Source organism: Anomalospiza imberbis, chromosome 2 (genome assembly GCF_031753505.1).
Source record: "Anomalospiza imberbis isolate Cuckoo-Finch-1a 21T00152 chromosome 2, ASM3175350v1, whole genome shotgun sequence".
In the NCBI taxonomy this organism is placed as follows: Eukaryota; Metazoa; Chordata; class Aves; order Passeriformes; family Viduidae; genus Anomalospiza; species Anomalospiza imberbis.
Window position 1 is genome coordinate 115034840 of NC_089682.1, and position 23334 is coordinate 115058173.

At 42.0% G+C, this 23334-nt stretch overlaps 1 protein-coding gene across 1 annotated transcript in view; it reads right to left on the bottom strand.

Moving 5' to 3' along the window:
- The window catches only part of GABRA5 (gamma-aminobutyric acid type A receptor subunit alpha5), a 55345-nt gene that overhangs the window by 3891 nt on the left and 28120 nt on the right, over positions 1–23334 (bottom strand). The window contains exons 6-7 of the mRNA XM_068182672.1: positions 5999–6142; positions 79–231 (exon numbers count right to left, since the gene is read on the bottom strand). Of these exons, the coding sequence (XP_068038773.1) occupies positions 79–231; positions 5999–6142 (297 nt within the window). The remainder of the gene's footprint in view (positions 1–78; positions 232–5998; positions 6143–23334) is intronic.

The following is a 23334-nucleotide window of genomic DNA, read 5'->3' on the forward strand; positions in this document are numbered from 1 at the left end:
TGTGGTTTTATTACAGCAAATCACTTCCACAAGCCACAAAGATCCTATCTGTGTTCTAGGAGAAAGTGGGATACTCACCAAAGACAGTTCTAGCAGGGACAGATTCTCTGTTTAGCCAAAACGACACTTGTGATAAGATCACAGTCATAATGCAAGGAAGGTATGTTTGGATGACAAAATAACCGATTTTTCTTTTCAGATGAAAATGGGCTGTCATAATAGTATATTCACCTAGAAGAAGAAAAATGTGCATTTGAGTAAAATAAGGAAGGCTTACTGATTTAGGGTCTGAACGAGGCCAGTTCCAACCCCCCATTTGAGGATATCACTCAGCCATTCTCAATTTCATGAAAAATGTCTGGATTTCTGTGCTGTGGAAAAACCAAGCTTGAGACAGAGGTGCTGCTAGATCCTCCCAGTCTTCACATTCAGTCTCCAAAGCAGAAGACAATGACTGCTATTCCCACTACACTGTAAAGCTGCAGTCCTCCAATGCACCTGGAATGTTGTGATGTTCACAGGCTTAAAAATCTGCTTTGCTGGCACTGCCTCAACACTGTCTGGTTTTGATTCAGTCCTACAAACTCTTGTAGCATAGTAACAATTTAGGCCCTCAACTCTTCAAAACCTGATTTAGCAGCAGGTTTAGCAACCTCATTAGCAAAAGTGTTACAGCCAAGCCATCAATTTTCAACTATGAAAATGACACTCCTTCTGCACCACATTTTAGGGCTTGCCAGTCCCAGCATCTTCTGCGAGAACTGCCATTTTGCATATGGATTCTGGGATGTGTTATTAATCTGAGTACCCAAACCCTTCAGACTGCTGATCCAGAAAAAAAAAGTCCCTCTACTGCATGCAGTGTTCCTAGAATTTTGCACACTTTAGCCCTTCAAAAGATTATCTGTTTCTGGATGGATATTGTGTCCTGTCTTGTTCACCAGTGCAATGAATATTGTACTGCCTTCATGCAGAGTTCCCTAAAAGCTGCCACAGAAGGGCTACATTCCATTTATTTTTCATATACCAAATTCATAGCATTGCCTTAATATGCCGTTTATCGGCTCCTCTGAATTTCAATAAAAGCCTAAATAAATGCACTCAAAAATCCACAGACCAGCTGTCACCTTTCCTAATGTTTCAGAAAAAATCAAACCTTAACCAGTTCTTTCAGATTGTTCCTGGAAAACCATATAGTTGTTACTGAGGGCTACTCCTGCTGGTAACTGCTCCCTGGTTCTTTCAGAGTATTTCTGGAAAACCATGTAGTTGTTATTGAAGGTTATTCATGACGGTAACTGCTCCCCAAATCCAAAATCTTGCTAGCTAAAAGCATGCTACTATTTGCCTAGGAATAATAACAGTAAAAACAAAATATAAGAATAAAAAGCAATCCATCCCTTCACGCCCTAACAGTTCTTCACTGATATCAAAGAAATTTAAAAGCATGCATCATTCAGTTAGGTACTGATGAATCAGAGAAATGCCTGTTTTGAAATATATACTGTCCTTCAAGAACAAATATATCTATAATCTCTGTTGCAAGATTTGACTGTTAGTCTCTACAGAACATCCACAAAAGGAAAATATTCAACAGACTGATTCTGCCTTGAGTGAATAGCTCTGAGTTGAGCTGTTACCAGCATTACTAAGCTATTAGATTTGGCAGATTACTTCTAACTGACAATATGGCTAATTAGCAGAGAACAGGTTTACAGTGAAAGGGTTTTTGCATGTATAGCTGCACTCATACACTATGCTACAGGAGCTCTGCTATTCTGCATCAAGCTTACAGACCTTGTTCATGATGAGGATTTTGGAAAACGAAGTAACACGGGAATACCTCAACTGACATCCTGCCTCAATCTTTATGTCTTTCTCTGGAAAGACATAAAGATTTTCTGGTGATTTTTCTCTGATTTTCTGGTGAAACGGCTCCCTGAAGAGTGATGTGGAAATGGACATGGAATGCTGTGAAACTGGGGAGGAAAACCCTGCAAAGAGAAGCCTAATTCCCTTCCATTTAGTGTAATTTTGAACCAGGGAGGCTGAACATGCAATGGTCTCAGGAGGAAGCCCACTTGCTCTTTATTAAGGAGTATTTGCAGCAGGGTCTGCCTGCCTCAGTAATCTCAGGCAGACAGACTGTTTCTCAGTTGCTACTGCACTGGGATGTGTTTGAGCCACAGTTTCCCCCTCTCGCTACAGAGTGACAATGTGCATTATCGATTTTGACAGTATGCTTTCAGAGCTGGAATAAAAAAGGAACCTACACAGCTTTGGAAGAGCAACAGGACCCTCTTTTTTCATTTTAAAAACACAGAAAATGATTGCCTACATTCTGATGGCCCTCCACAGCCGATTTTTACCTTACCGTTTTCTTTAACCTACCAAAACTCTTGTCTCCACTTAAATAATCACAGCACCTTGATTTTGTACTTGCTCTTCCCCCAGCTGATATATTCTTTGATTTCCCATGCTGTCCCTTTCAGAGATGTGTATACTAGAAATACTTCCTCCAGTAGACTTAGGGCTTAAGAAAACCCCACAGCTTGTTTTTTAATGCCCTGGGACCACTGCTTGAAGTAAAGCTAAGAGCTGCCTGAGCTGGTCTTTAGTTTGTGAACAAGATACTGGCTCTGTTGGAGCGGCAAAAGCTCCCTTTTACTTCGGTAAGGCCACTGTTTATCCTTAGACCATAAGCTTTCTTGAGCAAGAGCTAATTTTTGTTATAGGTTTATGTAGCACTTAAAAGAGAATCCTGTTCCTGATGGGGTCCACTCATCACTGCAGAAAACAAATTATTGTTAGTAAACAAAAACAAATCTAGTACTAATGAAAAGCCCTAGAGCAGAAATGGCTGCACTTCATGGAGCTGTGCTACTGTGCTGCTGCTCTTAAGGGGTTTTTTATGCTTTAAAAACTGCTACAGTATTTTTTCTTTTTTTGGTATCTAGTTGATGGAGTTCTGGAGATCACGCTTACAGATTTTCCAGGACCTTACACACATCATTCCATTGCCATTATGCTGAGATTCAATTGAGTACTTTTAGGAGGCTAGACCAGGCCCCAGGCTTGTTTATTTACTGCATATACCTGGACTCAGTTCTATCAATGGCTGTTCTGGCAAGATCCTGACAGTAGATACATTAAATACCTCCCTGGCTATGCTGACATCCTGAATATTTTGGCCCATAAAAGATGCATATTCCCTTTTATAGTGATACTAGAGAAATATTCATCTCAAGAAAAAAAAATCAGAATTATTTGGTTCAAAATGAAGAGCTGAATGATTCTTTTATTATTTAGGCTTTGGATATTACGGAGCTCAGGCTCCAGCTGGCAGCATACAAAAGAGTGGGTTTATGTTTTGTTTTGTGCCACTGCAGATCCTAAGTTAGCTATGAGAGATTCTGGGTATACGGAAAATAGCTGGGCAACCATTTGTGGAAAGCAGCAAGATCCACTTGGACTCAAATCTCATATCTGATTGTTTTCAGCACTTGTACCACCAGGACATAACAGATGTTGGTTCTGTTAGAAGCAGTGTGAGTGGTAAAATGTCATTCTTTCAGGTGAATAGCATTTGGGGATGTTAGCACAAAAACCCTCAAAAGACAACAACAACAACAACAACAACAACCAAACAAACAAAAAAACAGCCACCCCCGCCCCCCAAAAAAAAAAAAAACAAAACAAAAAAAACTGGTGGCACATGACAGAGCTGTTTTCTGTGCCATGGCTGAAATGTTCCAAGTTTCAAGATTGGTTGGAGAATTAAGAATGCCAGGTCATTTTTTTTCTGAGAAGCTGGCCAAACAGCAGCTTGCCTACAAATCAGCAGAATCCCAAGGAACCAGTACTGGTCTGGAACTTCCATTTTTGAAAAGTCTGCTAGAAAGAAGGGCATAAATGACCTATGACATACACAAACATTTTGTCTATGCAACTGCAAGGGCTGTGTAGTTTGACTTGTGTGTCATAAAAGCCACAAAAGATCTAAGCACTTGGATTATGCAATAGCTATTTGGTTTTTCTTTTCCACGTTCAACAATTCAATAGAAGGAAGAAATGCCTTCGATGGCCATTCGTAAGTAATGCTGATTACTGGCCTCCTACGAGCTTGATGAACTCCAGAAAATCCATCGTTGACTGATGCTTTCCCTGTGCAAAATCGGATTTTTGTATTTTGCTAATCCCCGGCTACAATCTGTGTCCTGCTCTTTGTGATCCACCCTGCAATCAGAATCCAGCCAGCCCAGATGTAACCCAGGACATTAATATAAAATCTTGCCATTGGAAACACAGCATTTATTATAAATCTTAAACACGTGAGGGAGGTGTTTACTGTGCAGAAACTTTGGGATTTGTCTGGAGTGTTTCCTTGGGCTGAGGAGTACAAGGAGCTTTCACAGGCAAAGCGGCAAATTGGAAGTGGCCTGGAGCTGACACACTGGAGCACTCACTGCCTGGGCTGGATGGTTTTCTTGCTCTGAGGAGTAGGACGAGGTTGTAGGAGATGCTCCAGTACATCCTCTGGATCTTTTTCTTGGCAACAATGAAGGCGAGAGGGGAGCTGCCATTCATTGCAGAAAACAATGCGGCTATGATGGTGAACTGGTAAGGAAAAAAGTGTCTTTACTCTTTAATGGCAGATAGTGTACTCATTCTTTTTCTGAAAAAGTGACCACTCGGTTTATATGTTTCTCTTGACTTTAAGAGTTTTCACTTTAGCAGCAGCTTTGTGTCTCCTGAAACTGGCAAGGGAGGGGGTGAATGTATATAGGATGGAGATGGCAGTCAAGTTCAGTGGCTGCCCAAGACAAGCCTTCCCTTACTTTGTGTTCTTTCTGGAGTACAAGCAGCAAGCTCAGATGTCTCCTCTTTATTTGCCAGTCGGAGCACAAAGTTTTATGCATCTTTATGTTTCAGTCCAACTAACTTTGTGTGCAAGTGTACATGTACGTACCTGTTTTCATGTCTCCTAAATTTCCTACAGATAGTAAAAGGTCCCTAATTTAATCTATACTTTGTCCTCTACCACTCTGCCCATCATTTTTCTCCAGGGACACAGTGTATCACCAGCACACTCTGTTGGGCTTCGCCTGCAGGAATTGCTCCCAGGCATGTTGCCACAGGCCGTCCCTTTCCCCAACCCAAGCCCCTTGCAACCACCAGCAGTGGAAATTCCCCTTTTTTTCATGGCAGGCTATTTAATTTCCACCTCTTCCCCCTCCCTTTGCTGGATGCCACTAATGCTCTCCAGCCGAGTGCATTGTGTAACCTGGTGAAGCCCCGGTCCTACTGAGCGCATGTGATCCCTTGTCCCGGCCTCGACCCCCTCGGGAGTCTCCCCCCTCCAATACACGCCCAGGGCTGCCCTTGCGTGGGAGTCTTAAGAAGCAGGGGGGCACAGCTCACGTGGATGCCCGGCCTGGGATTAAAGCTTCTTTGCCTCCCTAATGCTGCCACATCTGGCGCCTCCGCTTCCAGCCCGAGAGGGAATGGGGATCCTCGGGGTTTGCACCTCCTCTCCGGCCCCGTGGTCCCCCGGACACGCCGCAGAGCCGTGCCATGCCACAGCCCCCCGTGCCCCCCCAATCCCTTCCCCCCACGCAGCTCCATCGAGCAATCATTTTAAAGCGATGATTGAAAGGGATCAAATGCGTGGGTGGTGTTTGCCTCCCAGGGTGGTTCCTCCCACGGGGAAACGGGCCAGCAACAGCGCTGGCAGCCACAGCGAGAGCGATCGCCAAGAAACTGCGTGAGGCTCCTCAGGCACTCCTGTAAATACCAGGATCTTGGATGTATCTTCAGCCACAGCCTTGCAATGTACCTAAATGCCTCTGCTAAGTGGCCATGAACCCGCACACGATCTCCCTACCAACTCCACATACCATAGGTGCTTCCCTAGCCTTACTGCAAAGTAACCAGAGCCTGTGAATCTCCCCTCCTGCTCCAGCCATCAGCAACTGTGGGATGGAAATATTCCCCCTACCTGTACTGGTGCTGATGTTTTCCGTGCCCACAGTTTGTCCCATCAGGTGGTACTGGTTAAGTCGTGAGCCATCTTCGGCCACCACCACAGACGTTGTGGTGCTGTTAGTCCACACATAGATCACTTCAGAATTGGGGTAAGCATCTGCCAACGAGGGGGGAAAAAAGACAGTAAGGAGTAAAACCCACTGTGTAATATTTTAGTGGATCCTTAAATGATAATGACAGGGAGAGAGAAGAATGGAGGAGTGAGAGTGAATGGAGAAAAACAAATAAAGATGATATAATCAGGGTCCCATATGCCCAGCTCAAAAAATATTAGGTTGAAGCCTTCTAATATAAGAGATGTGTGGGATGGTTTGTGAAAGGCTGGAACAGTAGAGGTATAAATATAATCCATCACAACCACTCAGTTTGGGAAGGAGCAGCTCAGACCTACACTCACCTCACTGGTGGCTCCTAAACTCCAGCAAGCTGCAAAAGGTATTTTGCTGAAGTTCCCCTCAAAAGGACTCAGACACCTTGAATGCCAGGACCCCAGGGAGCCTCCATTTCTTGTCCTGTCTCCAGGATAGAGTTCTAAGTGATGCCCTGTGCAAGTGCAGGGTCTGCTGTGTATGCACTGACTGGAATATGTACATGTGGGTGAGGGCATAGGTCCTGCATGTGGGTAAAGGAAGCTGAAACATGCCTGCCTGTGCCTGCGATGCTGAAGAGCAGACACAGGATGGAGGGGTGAGAATGCATGGAGAGCAGGAAAGGGGCAGGGAGCTATGAGAAGAGGGTAGGTGTTTGTGCATAGCAGAATGGGTGGTGGCGTGAAAACACCTGCACAGCTGCGTATGTGATTTCTCTCATGTCCATTTAGAAGTCCTAGGAATTAAATGTGGCTGCAGTACTGCAAACTCACTCCTTCCTCTATGACACTGCTGTAACTTTTAATGTTCCAACACCCAGAGTGATCATAGTATTATAAGGGAATCTCAGTTTTCTTTTACAGACAGTCAATGCCGGGTATACATTTTAGGCCTTCCCTGCAGATGGTCTTAAAAACCCCAGGAGACAACTCTGTATTTAATTATATTTTATTTAAGTAGCTCTCACACATTTTAGAACTGCTCTAGCACCAAAAGCTTTCAGGTCACATTCCTGCAAGCATGTTACAGCAGGCTAGAGTACATTGTACTAAAATCTCTGGAAATCAGGCAAGGCTTACTCTCCATATGGAAGGTGAAAAGCAGGTAGACTTGGAAGTGGTCTGTAGTCAAATATTAATATCTCATCTTCTGCACTTTTGAACCTGGAAGATGGGAGTGCAGAATGTTTCTTTCTGGAAAAAAACCTGACATCCTAGTTGAGAAGACAACATATGGTAGCTTTCCAGATCAGGACTTGAGAGTCAAGGACAACAGGCTAGGTTGAAGGATGAGTACTCACTCCATCAGACTGCATGTTTTATTTGCAAGTGAGCTGTATTGGAAAGGTACAGCTCCATGGAGGACTTACAAAAAATTCATAGGCATTGGGTCAGCATGAGCTTCTGAGGCACTGCAAAGGCAAGAAATATGGTAAAGTGATCCCTGGATCCATAAAACCAGGAATGTCCAGCAGAAAACAGGAAGCAATCCCAGTTCAGGCTAAGAGCCCTTGTGTAGCACAATGAACTTCACTTCAATGCTCGACCAGGTAGCAGGGAAGAAAGCAGCACCTTCTTTGCACTGTTATCAATGTTAATGTGTCAGATGTGGGAGGCAGGGCACTAGGCTAGATACAACTTTACTCTGTTTGATTATGGCTTTTCATTCACACCTCAGAAAATTCATAGAAATTATGAGGATAGAGATGGGGAGAGAGGTCAAAAGAAGGTTACAAGTACCTCCAGGGACTGGAAAATAAGTCATGATTTGAAACTTAAGCAGCTCACTGACAAAAAGCAGAGATGTAGCTCAAGCTCAGAGTATAGACACTTGCATACAGAAATCAGAAACCAGGGTGAATCTCTTGGGCTACTCACAAAAGGTGCCTGAAAGATGGTTCCAGGCAGATTCAGATGAAGAACAGGGCAGAATTTCCTAACTGGGCGGGAGACAGGTAATTATACAGTGGATAGCCTTCTGAGAAAAAAAATATGAACTACTGTCACTAGGAAGACAATGATTATTTGAAATCTTTTTTTGACCCATATCTGGCAGTTGCTGCTGTATGTAGGGCTGGAGCTGATCCTGGGTTTGGAAGTTTAGAATCTACAAATTTTTCATCCTTTGTTAGCCATGCAGGACTGCCCACATGCCTTCCTTATGCTTGTATTTGTAGCTCTGCAGTAAAATTACTGTAATTATATGTCGTGATCTGCTTTGAAAGGCTAAGAAGGAATGTTTTCCCTATTTCAAAATATTTGCATCACAAAAAGTCATGGAATTTCACCTTCCCTTTAGAGCTGAGATACTTTACTATCTCTGAGATGATTATAAGTTCACAATGTACTGTAAATAACTTCAAAGCTAGATCTGGAGAAGACAAGTGGGAGGAGATGGGTCCATTTAAAAAAGTAATGCAAAAAGCCCTCCTTTTTTTAAATGTTATATGGTATATGTTGTTCATGGGCTGATTATCCCCAGGGAATGTGGGGTATATTTAGCTAGATTTGGGATTGTCAGAAAATTCAGTTTTTACCTATGTTACTTCCTATGCAAAAAAAAAGTTCCTACCAACAGCATTGGACTTTTTAATTTTTTTCTGGGATGATCTAGATGTATTCCAATTCAGTACTTCCCTGTCTGCAGTGATCCCAGCAACCAGGATAATTGGGTTTGTCCTTGTTCTGATGATGATATATATTAATTCATCCTGACTAGATGCTTCCCAATGCGAGTACTGTAACCAAACTCACTGAAATTGCAATCACACAGGAATTTAGGCCTGTAAGGTTTAACAAGAATTCAGATGCTTTGGTTCTCTCCTCAGCCTCGTCTGCAGGGCAGGGGAGTCCAAAAATAATTCAACACCACTGCTGCAAACTGCAGCCTTTACTGGGTGCAAAAACACATGCAGTGGAACAGGGTTGGGGGCTCCTCAGCTGCAGGAGTCCAGCAGCTCCTCTTGCAAAATACCTTCAACTCAGAGAGAGGCCACAAGGTGCCCAAACTCCAGACCTCACAGGTATGCCTAAGCAATACTTCATGAGGCTGTTTTCTTTTGAAACCATGTCAGGGAAGGGGGTGTCAATCCCGGGCCAGTTGGTGAGAAGAGAGAGCATTCAGGCAGGCAAGAGCACAGCATGAGGCCAGTCCCCTGCCTGGGAGGAAGACTCCTGTCTGTAGGTCCTTCCTCAGAGGATCTATTGTGAGGCTACAAGACAGACAGCTGTTTCACTGCCAGGCCAGGAATAGAGTATCCATGGGAGAAGGGAGAATAACTCATCTAGAAAAGACTCTTGCTCCGGGCAGGATGGGTATAGCCAGGGCTTTAAGACACAAGAGGATAACAGATGTGTGCCTGAGAAGCCCAACCAACCAATGCAACTTGCAGTGATTTTACCTCCTCAGGAGAAGTCTGTCACACTAGGAATAGCATGAATTTACCCCAATCTAGATATATTCTACTGTGATGGATCACATATATTATATGATCCTCATCTATCTTCCATGCAAATATAATAGAACATGGTTTGTGTTTTATGAAGCTCTAATATAAGATTTCTGACTTTGTGCCTCCTTTCCTTACAACACATCAAGTTCTGACAGGAAGAAGCCACCCCATGCTCTTTGATGTGGCAGCTGACCATCACTTTTCTGGTCATGTACATAAACCTCCAGAGGGATAAGCCTGTGTACTTTTAGCAGGTAGCTCTCTTCCTACTGCCAACCTTATGCCATATCTTCACAGAAGCCTCAAACTCCAGTTATCCCACACTTGACAACCAGAAGCTCCAGCTCTGCAGCTGATAACCCCTGCAGGATAATTAGGCATGGTCATATTGAAAGCTGAAACAGTACATATTGAAAGTACAGTACAGAATGATGTTATTTTGCTATCGGGGTAGACGTGCTAATGGAGACACTATTATTCACTGACATACCAAATTTTGTAAAAACACTCTTCCACTTAAGCAAAGCTTCCAGTAGGTTGCCTACTAGCCTTGCTTGCTGGAGCACTGAACAACTTCAGGTCTTGCTGTTTAAAGATATGAGAAAGATGTACCAACAAAAGGACATATGGAAATATATCATCTCCTTTATGTTACACACAGGGTGGGGATGTCTCCAAGAGGGTGATAGGAAAATGTAGCTGCAGCTCTGGAATAGCAATCTAAGAAAATTATACTGGTAGTTTTGCAAAAGCAAACTCAACTTCAAAGCCACTGCAAATCCAAGTGAGACCACTTGGTGTTTATTCTACTTTAAGCAAGTGCATGTCGTCTGGATTTCTGAGTCCAAATAATTAATTTTGTGTTCTTTACAATCATTTTTTTATCTTGTCAAAGAAAGGAGGAAGTCTCATTAAAGTATGCTTTCTCTTCTAGGCTCACTTCTTTGAAAAAGGAAAAAAAAAGGTAGCAGTTCAGATGAACAGCTAAAATTACAAACAAGTATAATGTTATTATATCTGAGAAAATGTCAACAGACATTTATTTCTACTGGACAGTTCATAAATGGCTGCAGGCTTATCACCTACCAGAATGATGAAAGAAATAATATCTTCTCTTATATATTTATTGACAAGCAGATCTATTTTTCTACATCCTAGCAGCCAACATACACCACGGTAAAGGTGTCCTTGCTCTTCTCCCACACTTTTCCTGCTCCTGTACGGCTGGCAAGGAAAGCCAGACATGGTCTTTCTTATGCCAGTGAACAGTGGGCTGGGGAGAGACCACAACCAGACAGAAATTACATTAAGAAAAAGTGTAGTACAGTACAATAGTAAGTAAGACCTGGAGAATCCCAGACATTTGCCTTGGCATTGAGGATAGCCCTATTTTCATTTGCAAATGAAACAGGGTGAGCAGTGCAGAATCCTCCCTTCCATTCAAAAAGAAACTCACGAGCAGGGAGTTTTCTCCTGCCACTGCCCCCACCACAGGGCAGTGATGGCATCTGACAGATACTCTCCTTCTTGCTTTTCTCCCTCCTCCAAATTTGAAAGAAACTCCAGGGGGAAAAAAGTGGTGGTGGTGGGGAAGAGTATTTATTGGCACCTTAAGTCAAATAAACCTAAATGTGGATGAATGAACCCAAACGTCGAGTCTATGGGACCAAGACGTATTTCTAGGACTAATTTTTTTAAGAAGCAATCCCTGAAAAAAAAAAAAATCACCACTGATATCTGCCAATAAGTTTTCAGTCCTGCATTACAAGGCATAAAATAATTGAGAAACAAGGAATCCCTCTCCAAAACACCCCCTAAACCCTTTGACAGACCTCACAGGAAGCATAAAGCAGTGCCTGCATAGTTAAGTTAAGGCAGCCCGTGCAGCATATTTAGATGCCCTCCCAGCATGCTTGAGGTACGTTCCACAATTAAACAGGCCATTTATCCACAAGCTATGGCTGGAACCTTCCTTTCAGAATTATGCTAGTTGGATGCTGAATTAACTTAAAGAGATACTGTAGAAAGATGACTTCTGGTTTGTTTTCTATTTTATTCATTCCAGTTGTGCAGTTACATTCTAAGCCTTTATTATTGTGACTTTTAGTACATGCCACAAGGATTGTCAGACTGCCTAATCTTGGGAGTATTGCTAATCCCTGCCAAAGCCTGTTGATTGGGGAAGATGTGCATAAATTTTCAGCTTTTTTCGAAACTCTAATTACAATCTGAATACACATACAAATATCTATCTTATCTAACCATTAATGTATTTGACTCACTTAGAGGCTGTTATATAACTCACTAGTGATCCAGATTTACAGCCTCTCAGACTCCTGCCGGCTACAAAACAGCACTGCTACTAAGCCATCCATGTACCAGCTTGAATTCTACGAGTCAGGCTGGATTTCTTGGGGTTTGTGCACAAATACTTTGTAGCCCATTACAAAGCATCTGTCAACAGTTGTGTCTGTGTGACTCAGGCCAGCTTTGAGCTCTGTAATTGGAATTTCCCATTAAAATGACTTTATAAGGATGACTCAATGTACAAATGAGATAATTCTATAGGAAGAGCAAATGGAAAACAAATCTAGTAAAATGTGTTTTTAAATATAACAATAACAAGACATGGTGCTAATATGCATGGTCTAGGTCTTGGGGAAAATAGCTTTTTATAAAAATATTTTTTAATGTAAAATAGAAATATAAATACTAAGAGAAATGTATTCACATATTAAATGATTTAGAGCACAAAATAAAGACTTTGCCATAGTACGATGAATTCTAGTGTTCTTGGGAGAATTTTAGGGTTATGGCAATTACTTTAGGGATGTGAAATCATTGAAATTGAGACTGATCATTTAAACTGATATGAGTTTACAGCAAAAAGATAAACAGCATGCATGATTTTAAATACATCACAGACAAGAAGTGCAATGTGTACAAATACACGGGACTACAAATTCATGTAACACAGAGTAACAGGACAGCAGGGACTGGTGGATACCTCTGGTAATCATAGGGTCCCACACCCTGCACAAGCAGGGACACCAAAAGCATTTTTTCCAGCACCATGTCCACTCAGGTTTTTAATATCTCCCTGATATTCAAATCTCTGTGGCCAGCTGTCAATCTCTCTTGACAACCTGTTCCAGTGTTCAGCCACCCCCACAGTAAAAGTATGTTTTCTTCTGTTCAGATGGAATTTAATGTTTTTTAATGACCACTGGCCTTTATTCTGCCAGTGGGCACTACTGAGCAGCACCCAGTTCCCTCTTCTTCATTTCTCATTCCCCAATCCTTGCAATTTATACAGATGGATTAGGATCCTCTGAGTCTTCCCTTCTCCATGCTGAACAGTCCAAGATCTCAGTTTCCCTTCATAGTAGAGATGCCCCAGCCTTTCAATGATTATTCTAGCCCTGCACAGGGTTCCCTCCACAAAGTCTCTATTCTTCTTGCACTGGGAGGCTCAGATTGGCCATGCACTCAGAATGGTTCCAGATGTGAGTAAAAATTAAATGCCCAGAAGGAAAAATTTCTGGAATGACATAGTATCATTGTCTGTGACAATAAAGGACATCCAAGGAGGAAATTATACATGAAAACTGATGAAACTCATGACCATATTAATGAAAAACTGTAGGACACCACTGGCTGTAAAACAGGCAGTAGAAAATCCAGTCATACTAAAATGTTCATTTCTGTCCTTCCTGAAATTAAAATAAAAATAAAATTCAGTAATATAAGTAGCATTCTATATGTTTTCCTGATACAGTTTTATTTGATCTTGTTGTGACATTCTGCAGGGAATAGTATAGGATATTCTGAAAAACGTGCCAGACAGGTCTCAAGAGACTTCATTACTAAGCAACACTAATATACTCTACTGATCATTGCTAAAAAAATAAAGCCCTAAGTTAGATCAAAATGATTGTCTTTCAGAATATGATTTACATGTCACCTCAGGAAAAGGTGGGAATAGAAATTTGGCTTGGAAAAAAAATGGAAGCACAGAATGTACCCACAAGGTGGTGAAACATACAGAACTGAAGACGTCTGTCAAATTCATTTTGAGACACATAGTTTTGCAAAAGACATTTTCTTTGGCTTTTCAAAGAAAGAAGTTAGGTGGAAGGTCCTGTGTAATTTTAGAAGTTCCAGTTAATGGGAGAAAAGTCTAAACATGACCCAACTTTGAGGTCAAAAATATAAAGCAAAGGAAAAAACCCAAACTGAAAGCAACTGTGATTTTAGAGGTTGGATTCATGATTAGTATAGGCAAATCTGCTGACTTCTTTATACTATAAATTGACTGTTTTCAAGTTGGTACACTAAATCACAGTCATACTGATGATAGATGTAGCACAAATACTAATGAACAGTGTCATCCTAAGAATTCAGTTAGGCCTAGCACCTTCACAGGATGCAATTGCAGCCTTGAAGAGCCCAGAGCTCGGAGCTGTGCAAAGTAACACAAAATGTCTCCCAAGAATGATCACAATCACCAGTGACGGCAGCTCTTTCTTGCCCCATCATGCTCACCCATACCATGGGGGAGCAATAAGAGGGATGCATCTATTTCCCAAGCACTGGGATTGCAACTGGGAGTGATTACTTGCTGTGAAATCTGACACATAGGCAGTAAAAACCAAGCATGGCATACTGAACTGAGCTCTGTGTCTCAGAACCTCAGGAGGTTCTCAAGGCTCTACTCAGAAAAGGAAAAAAAAAAAAAAAACAGCAAAGAAAATGTTTTTCCATGGTGCAGGCTGGAGCATGCCAAACAGCAAACAGACGTGTAGGTGTAGACAACTGAACTCTGCCACTCGTGGTATGGGACCCCTGCCACATACGACTGAAAGAGGTGTCTAAACAGGGTGTGCTGCGGGGATGCTACACATCCAGTGCTCCAAGGCACCAGCAGCACCAGGTCATCCCCGCAGCGTTCTACTTTCATCTGAGAGCTGATGTTAGGGAGCATCATGACTTCCTTCTTTTGCCTCTTCCTGTTTCTTCCTCTCACTGGGGACAGTAGTTTTAACACAGTTTCTTTCTTAACTTTCAAGTTTAGTGGCACCTGTCTCAGGCTAGAACTAACCTGAGAATTGATTTTACATCACATTTAATGGTGGCTACACAACTGCTTTTCATATGGAACTTGTCAAAATCTGGTGTGCCAGCTTCTAATCCTTTTCTTTTTCCCTTTTATGGCTGGCATAAATATCCACTGTAAGAGAACTAGAGAAACAGAATGGTAGGATATGCTAGGATGATATTTTAAATGCTAAATATCCTAGGAACATTTCTGACCTTACGTTGGTCTTTCCAGGCCATGCATGTGGTAATTCCACACCAGCCAGCCAATTTGAATGCTGTACTAACACTTAATGAACTTTGAATTTACAATCACAATATTAGGCACTTATATTAGTTGCTTCATTAGGGAAAGCAGCATGGTTATGAGGATGATGGTAAGACATTTAATTTACTTTTTCTGTGGCAAACAAAAGTATCCTCCAAAGTGTGGCGGACACCATTACTCACTTTGCATAGTACCTTTAAAAAGATTAAGCACCTTTGCTAATCTTAATTGCAGTGGTCCCCTCCTTTTGCAAGGTGCCGCTTAATATCAGCAGAGCTAACATGACCTGCTCTGCAGGAGTGTCACTGGAGTTTCTGTTGAGAAATGCAGAGTGAATTTTAGAAAATACTCCAATTGATCTTGTTGAGGAGGGTGCCTTCACAAACATGGTATTTTTGGCCACATGTAACATCATAGAACAAAACTGTAACCTCACTGTAATCTATAGATATTCTTCTCACCCACTTAAGTGGCATCAGGGACTCAACAATCATAGTGTATCTGCTGAGCTTACCATTCAAAACACCCTTACTTATAAATCTGTATGGCCTGAAATCAGCTGAGAGTGATTGGAACTACTTGCACAGCTAAATATATACCTCTGTTTCTGAATCCTATCCCTTAATGAAGACATTTACTAATCTCAGAAGGACTGCTACATTAATAACACTGTGCGAATGTGTAATCAATAGGTATGCAGAGAGCAGGCTGAAATATTATTATTCAAACACTTTAATACCGCCTTGAAATTGCAATCACAAGAACTTCTTCCCTACGCCAAAGGTGCAGTCATCTAAACCCCCGAAGATGGATTATAGGTCTCTGCTCTGGGGCACAGTGCAGCCCTGTATTTCAGAGAAGGGGATAAAATCTCCTGAGGCTGTCAGTTCAAAGTGCCCAGCCTCAGTGATGGATACAGGGAGCCTCTCTGAGGCGAGCTGTTGCTGACCAGGGGCACTGCCATTCCACCTGCTCTCTGCTAGACTACTCAGGCACACATCCTCTCTTTGGGAACTGTCCCCTCCCAGTCCCTCTGGAGACCCAGATCAAAAGGTGCTCACGATCTCATTTTCTCTGTGCATACATAAAACATCTCCTTATTTACAGCCATCAGCCGACCTATTTTAGGAGGAGATTAACCTGAGCCTAAAAATATCTACTTCTCTCCCCTAAGATGGTGAGAGCAATCAGCTCAGCTGTATATATTTACCCAACAAAAATACAAATTTAGGAGAGAGGAATCCTAGCTTTGCTGACATATTTAGCTCTGGGATGTTTTCAGCAAAATGGCTGGCTGCTAGCACAGGCTGGCTGTGAGGAGACTTTCAGTGGCAATGACGGCGAAGGGGGAAAAAACAGAAGGCTTATCAGGCTTTCCTTCTTCACAGTTATCTTTCCTTCTCATTTCTTCGTGGGGGACAACATGAAGCAACTGTTCCCTTTGAAGAAGCTTGCTGGGCTGGGACTGTGGCAGCACTAGATGACAGCTTGGACTGGCTTGGCTCTCTGTGCATGAGAGGAGGCTAATGAGGTTCCAGCAATTTAGGTGAAGGACTTCCTGGCTCACCAGAGACTGAGGTGTCATAAAGGAGCTGCCAGACTAGAAACTGAAATCCAAGTTTTAGCAGTGTCTTACAGCTTTTTTCCTTCCCCAAAAACCCTAGGCGAGTAATTTTGTCATTAATGTACTGCAGTAGCACTGAGAGGCTCTAATTGAACCTAGGGACCCATAACGACAGAGGCAATAAAAGCAAGTAATGAACCACTCTATCTTTGCACAGAAGAGACTGTAATTGCTCTTTGCTTCCTTTATGCCCACCTGCAAAATGCAGGCAGCAGAGACCTACCAACCTCACACGGGGATCGTCAGAACGATTCCAGAAATGTTTATGAAATGCTTACAAGCCATGGAAACAGCCACCTTAGAAAATAAGAGACATTAAAAACCTGGCTTGTAAAGCAGTGGAGCAGTATCTACCCATTTACATGGGTAAATTTTGTCACATTTATAAATAACATCCCATTTGCCAGTGGTATAGACCCATGATCCACGGCTGGCAACCGCAAGCCTGGCGCTGCCTTCTGGGGCATTATGAGACCAGCAATGTCTTTGCAGGTTTGCACCCAAAGGCCATTTGAAAGCTTAAGCATATTAAGCACAGTTTCTGCATGTTGTTTTCTATTGCTGACAACTCTTATTGATTCCCTGTAATCAGGCAGTTGTGCAGCCTTTAAGTTTAGGCTGTAATCTCCAAAGTGGGACGCGCGTGCTGATGTTTGCACCATTAGCAATGCACCCGGATCTCCACGTGGCTCCACCACAATCCTGTCTAGACCGCTTTCACGTGAGACAAAACCACCACTGCTGAGTACCTCCACACCAACCCCTACCCCCCCCTGAACTTTTGTTTCCTTGAGCTCAAAACCGCCACCAGTTGAGCTTTTCTTCCCCGGAGAACCTGAGTAGGCGAGCCACCTCATGATGAGGAGGCTGCTCCCTGGGCAGGCGGAGCTCATCCTTTCAGTGCTGGCTGCTCAAGGGGCTTTTTGCAGCTGCTACAAAAGCTGCTGCTGGCACCCCCCAGGAAGCCGATCCAAAGAAAGGGGCTTTGTTAAGGATGATCCTGCCTGCATGGACACTGCTCTCAGCTGGTAGGGAGCCAAGCCCTCTGCATGTCAGCAGAGTTTGCAGCCTGGGCTCAGTGCTGGCTGCAAGATGTGGGAAGGCAACAGCTTTTGTTCTTTCTGACTTCCCTTTCTCACTTTGTTATGAAGCTAAGAGGGAAAAACTCACTGGCTTCTATGCAGCAGGTGACCAGAAGTAGGAGCTGACTGACCCAGAGCTGGGCACTGTTCCGCAGGAAAGCCATCACACAGCCGGGGGGTGGGCTGCCATTTTAATGTATTTTAAAAATTATCTCAGTGCAGACATACAGTAACCATGCATATATGACAAAGCCTTTGAGGAGTTAAATAGTGACAGTTACTGCAAGTGCTTGAAGGATATATTACAGTTTCTTCAGCCTTTTCAAAGAGGTCTTGGATGTGTGTCCCTATAATGGGTGAAGTAAAACTGACTGATCTGATCATTTTAGGGAGCCCTTTTCCCTTCTGTCAAACTAAAAGGTATATTTCTATGGCAAACCGACCAGACGAGTGGTAACTTATGGCCATACTCATTTGCAAGTTATGCAGACTGCGGTCCTACAACAACAGCTGCTGCAGAAATCCACCACATGGTCCAGGCCCAGAATCCTGTGTTTTAATTTCTAAGTAGATTCCTATTAAGAAATCTTCTTACATCTCTGGAATACTTGAGTATTTTCTTTTACACACCACTCCTGATGAATTTCCTGCCCTTTGGATGTTCTGGGCTACATTGCTCCGCCTTGACTGCAGGACCTAACTGCCCAAAATGCTGGATTAAAGAAGCTATATTGCTATACATACATGTATATGACTACAGGCTATGATCCAACACCTGTGACAAGGCTTAAATGTCTGCTGTTCTCACCCACTGCACTCAATGCAGAAGAAACAGCAGAGCTCATACAGGACGCCTGAAGAAGTGGTTAAGTTTTCTCTATACTGAAGAGCCCTACTGACTGTCTCATTGCGATCCTTTGAAAAATGGGACTTCCAGCAGAAATAGCTGAAATAGTCCTTAGGAGAGATACAAAAGCTCACCATCAATACAATGTAACACCTAACTAATCTACAGCACTGTTTCTTCTGAAAAAAGTATGGTTTTGTATTTCTGAGCTAGCAATGCAGAGAAAAATGGACTTCTAAGTTGCTCTGACTAGGGTATAATACACTTACCTACATGAGATAGCACTGCAGAAAAATAGGAACTTCTAAAATATGATTAATCTCATCCATAGGCATATATCAAAAGTAATTCTAATGAACCTCACTGCAGAAGTACTTATTTCCTTTCAATGGCCATAGAGGGACTCTAGATAACTAACTGGAGCATATTTTTCCATCTGAAATTTTCACAGATCCAACCCATCCATTCCCTAGAACTTTGCTGTCAAGACAAGGCCTTTGATACATAGGCTAAAACCTTGTGCTCATTCTGCATTAAAAGATTTATTTTTTTTAAACAACACAGCCCAAAGACAAGTCATCTGTCCATGATTCCAAGGAAAATAAAGGCAAATAACAGCAATACCATTAGGTGGTCTCTACCCCCTCCACTCACTCTAAGGCTTCCACAGAAAATTAGCTCAGGCTAGATGCCTGTGCTTTACTAGCTAGCTGTACTTAAGCAGAACAACAATGGTCCAACACAGTTGCCTAGACTGCCTTTTTGATGCTGCCACAAGCAAGTCTTTCATTGTGTCTGGAGTTCTATCTTCTAAACAGCTAAAAAATAAGAGGAAAAGTATGCTAATTAAAGAGGTGGTTGGTAGCTGAGGGTAATATAGGGTTGAAAGAGAGAGAAGAAAAATACATCAGATATCTTAGAAATATTTAGTTTTAGTATTCACCTAACTTCACCTTATTTTAGTAATTCAATATCCATTGCAATGGAGGGGTCTAAGGAAGCAGTGATAAAGCTTAGGAAAATGTAACAGAGGGTATTACTTTAGAGAGCAGAACACCACCAAACCTATCCATTCCCTGTTAGCTGACTTCTGCCTTAAATTGCAAAATCACAATTTAGTCTTGAACTTGGCTGCTCAGCATTTCAAAGGTCTGCCCAGGCTCTCTCCACATGTGCTTCCACAAGGAAGGCACTAATACATCCCAGCAGAGTCAACAAGCTGTACTGTCTCTGCTCTCAGGAACAGATTCAAGGATCCTCTTCTGTCCAGCTGTAGGGACAAGTAGCAGAAAAGCTCTGCCTCTAGATATGAGACTGCAGATCCAGCTGTCTCTGAGAGCAACCTATGAAAAGCTTCCTAAGAGCCATTTCCACTTTTCAAAGTCTCTTAAAATTAACATTTGTCTTTATTTATTATTCATTTAATTATATTCTTATACAAGACTTTTACACACAGGTTTTGAGAGGCCGAATACATTATTTATCATATTTTACTAAACCAGAATTAAAGTCTGTTTAGAAGGACCCCATTTTCAAGTTCTCCCTCCATACTTGCAGTTTTCCTGCAGCTCTTGAAGGTGCTAATTGGGAAAAAGTACAAAATCAAGAAAAAACCCTGTAGGTGCCTTCACCTCAGTGCCTTCTCTGCATTGTAAGGAAATATCAGGGAAATTTTCTTAAATACATTTTTTTTAAAAAATTTCTAAGTGGCTACAAGAAATGGATAGTTTATGAACAGTGAGTGCCTTAATGTTCAGTGTTCCAATAAAATCTGGGATATTGGTGAAGTTACTGTCTCCTCATTACTCTGACTTCACCATGCTTATTAGAGGAAAATAATTGGAGCGTATCTCCTGCTACTGAACTAGCCTGTGCACTTTCCTTTATCAAAAGTCAAACTGTGACTTAGTTTGAGGTGTTAAAAAGGAAAATGTACATAAACTACGTTAGCTACTATCTCCAGACACTACAAATTATTTCGTCACCAACAGCTGGAAAGCTCACTTGTTGATCAAGAGTGATCAACCTTGGCCATCTTCATGGCCAACTTAAAATTCATCAGGAATAAACACAGGTCCTCTTCTTCCTGTGCTCATGAGCTTGGGGATCTCATTATTTTCAGAATATTCATTGAACTCTCTACTTACTCTAAAAATAGCATGGGGAGGGGGGTTTTGCTGCTGAGTGACTAGTGGGCAGCCGCTTCATGTACTTGTGCATTCCACAATACAAGATCTGATAACTCCATGTACTCAGGCACTGTGTCTTCAAGAGACAGTTGTCGTAAGTAGACTCCACTTTACAGTATTCGATATTGTCAAAGCACCAAGTCACAGCAATTAACTAATTCATCTTCAGGGCAACCCCGTGAGCTAGGTAACACCGACATAATTAACACAGGAGTAAAATGAGATTTAGGAGTTAAGTAAGTTGCCTGGGCAGAGGCCTTCATGGTCTAGTGGATTAGACATCTGCCTCTCCAACCAAAGACGTTGAGTCTAATCCTTTTTCTGACATTGATTTGCTGCATGACCTTATGGAAAGTCAATTAACTTCTCTGTTTCAGCTGCACTAGAGATAATGATGCTTACCTACCTGGTGACACATGGGCGTTTGGAAACTGTACTAAATTATACTCTTAATGTATTCTTAGGGACTGTCAGTGGAAGAGGTGAAACATTAAAGCTAGGAAGCTTTAAAGTCCTTGCTATTTTATATAATTCTTCCTCCCCACACCAGGAATAGCCTGGGGTTGAGATCAAATTTCTTGGGTTAAGGTGCTCCTAGGGAAACTGCTTCTGGCATCAGGAATTTTCACTACATCCTGTTTGACCACTGTCAGCACTAGAATTGCAACAGAAAGTTATTTTAAATTTGGCCATGGAAGAAACCAGCACCTTTCCCATGCTACCATGCTACAGTTATGAACAGACTGTCACAGCAATCCCCATCAAGCACCCTGGATTCAAAGAGAGCAGAGATTTCTGAGCCTATGCTCATGCATCACCCCCAGTTCCCTTTCAATGAGACTTCTGCATGATCATTTCTACTGGTGTCCTGACCCCTAGCAGGAATGCAATCCTACAGGAAAAGTACCTGTATACATGTACTCCTGGAGTAGAGCCACCTGATCTTGCCATCTTGGAGCAGTGGGGAGCTGTACTTAAGAGAAGGACAACTGAAGGACTCTCTTCATTTCATTAGGAGCTGTCCCTGAACTTCTATACTTTTCATGACACGCCAGAGAGTGCTAAAAAAATACCACTTCTGTAGTGGGCATTTGAATCTGATATGCAGGCATCTAGGCTGGTGGCATGCACAGGTAACTTTTTATCATATTTTGTGTATTTGACTGGGCTTTTAATTATTTCTACAAAATATTCTGTTGCTACGTATCATGTTTCCTAGGCCCACAAAATCTCCCACAATTCTAATTTAGCAAGAAATCAGTCAAATAGGACATAAGAATTCAACATCTACCTTTATTTGTATGAGAAAGATTAATTTTCCTTCTCTTTCATAATGAAGAAAACATCAAGCACTTTTTGCCTTTTGCCTGCTGAATAATAGCAAACATAGTGAATGCTCATGCAGCCAGAAAATTAATAACATGTTCCTGCCTCTGCTACAACACCAATCACTTCTCAGCATCCTTTCTGCTGCTGATCCACCATACGCCAGCTCTTTCATTTCACTGCCCTGCTCTCTTCATCCTCAGACTGGTTAGCACCAGTTTCTTCTCCACCCTCCCAGCTCCATTGATAATGTGTTAACATTTACTTTGATGCTATTCCTTGAGGCTTTTAAAAAACCTTTTTGGAATGAAGACCATTAAAAAAGAAAGCTTGTAGGGAAAGACAGTGAGGAAAGCTAAAGCAGAAAGGGTATGTGCTTATGTATCATATGCCCCTACAGGCTTTGTCTTGCTGCAAGCCTGCAGGTGACTCAATGCAAACCCATACTGCTGTAAATAGAGAATAAATATTGTCCTCTCCTAAAATATACCTGGACTAGTTCAATAAACTCAGACTTACTGGCTGCTACTTGTACAAACATACGCAAATGAAATCCCAGTAAATTACAAGGGAGCTGTCAGATCAGTAATACAGATATTCCCAAGGCTGAAAGACTGTCTATAGCTTGTCCCTGTATATTTACTTTTTGCAGAAGCCAGTGGTGTGGCTAGCACAGACCAAACGGTTCCACTGTGGTTCAACACTGTGAAAGAACTTAAAGGTGACTTGTAATACCTTATAAATGTATTCTAGAATTTTATTCTGAGCATGTCAAGGGGCATAAACTAAAACTCTGTTCACCCCTCACAGGCCTAAAATAGAAATCCTTAGTGCTGGTTTTGACACAGATTAAAATTACCTGTGTGCTAAGAGGTGATTAACATGTAACACAATTGGCACTAGCAGAACATATAATTACATTCAGACAGATTACTGGGCACTCCTTCTAAGCATTTGTAGCTTATCTTGTAATGTTATCTCACGCACTCACGTGTTTGACTGGGATGCGCTTTTTTTTGGCTCTTACTATGTGGAGAGTTAGAACCTGTACCTCACTGCACCTAATCAACTAACACACAGAAACATCCAATTAACTTTAAGATTGACCTCTGCTGCATCAGGCTGTTTGTTTATATACGTTTTAGTATTGCATTAACTATGTTTTAGTATTGCATATTTTGCAAGATTTCATAAAACTATACAGCATATCAGTTCTGTAGTCTAGGCTAGAAATCAACAAATGTAACTTCCTCTATTGATAAACTATACGTAATACCAGGAAGGATAAATTATTTTTCTTTGTCTTATTAATTCTT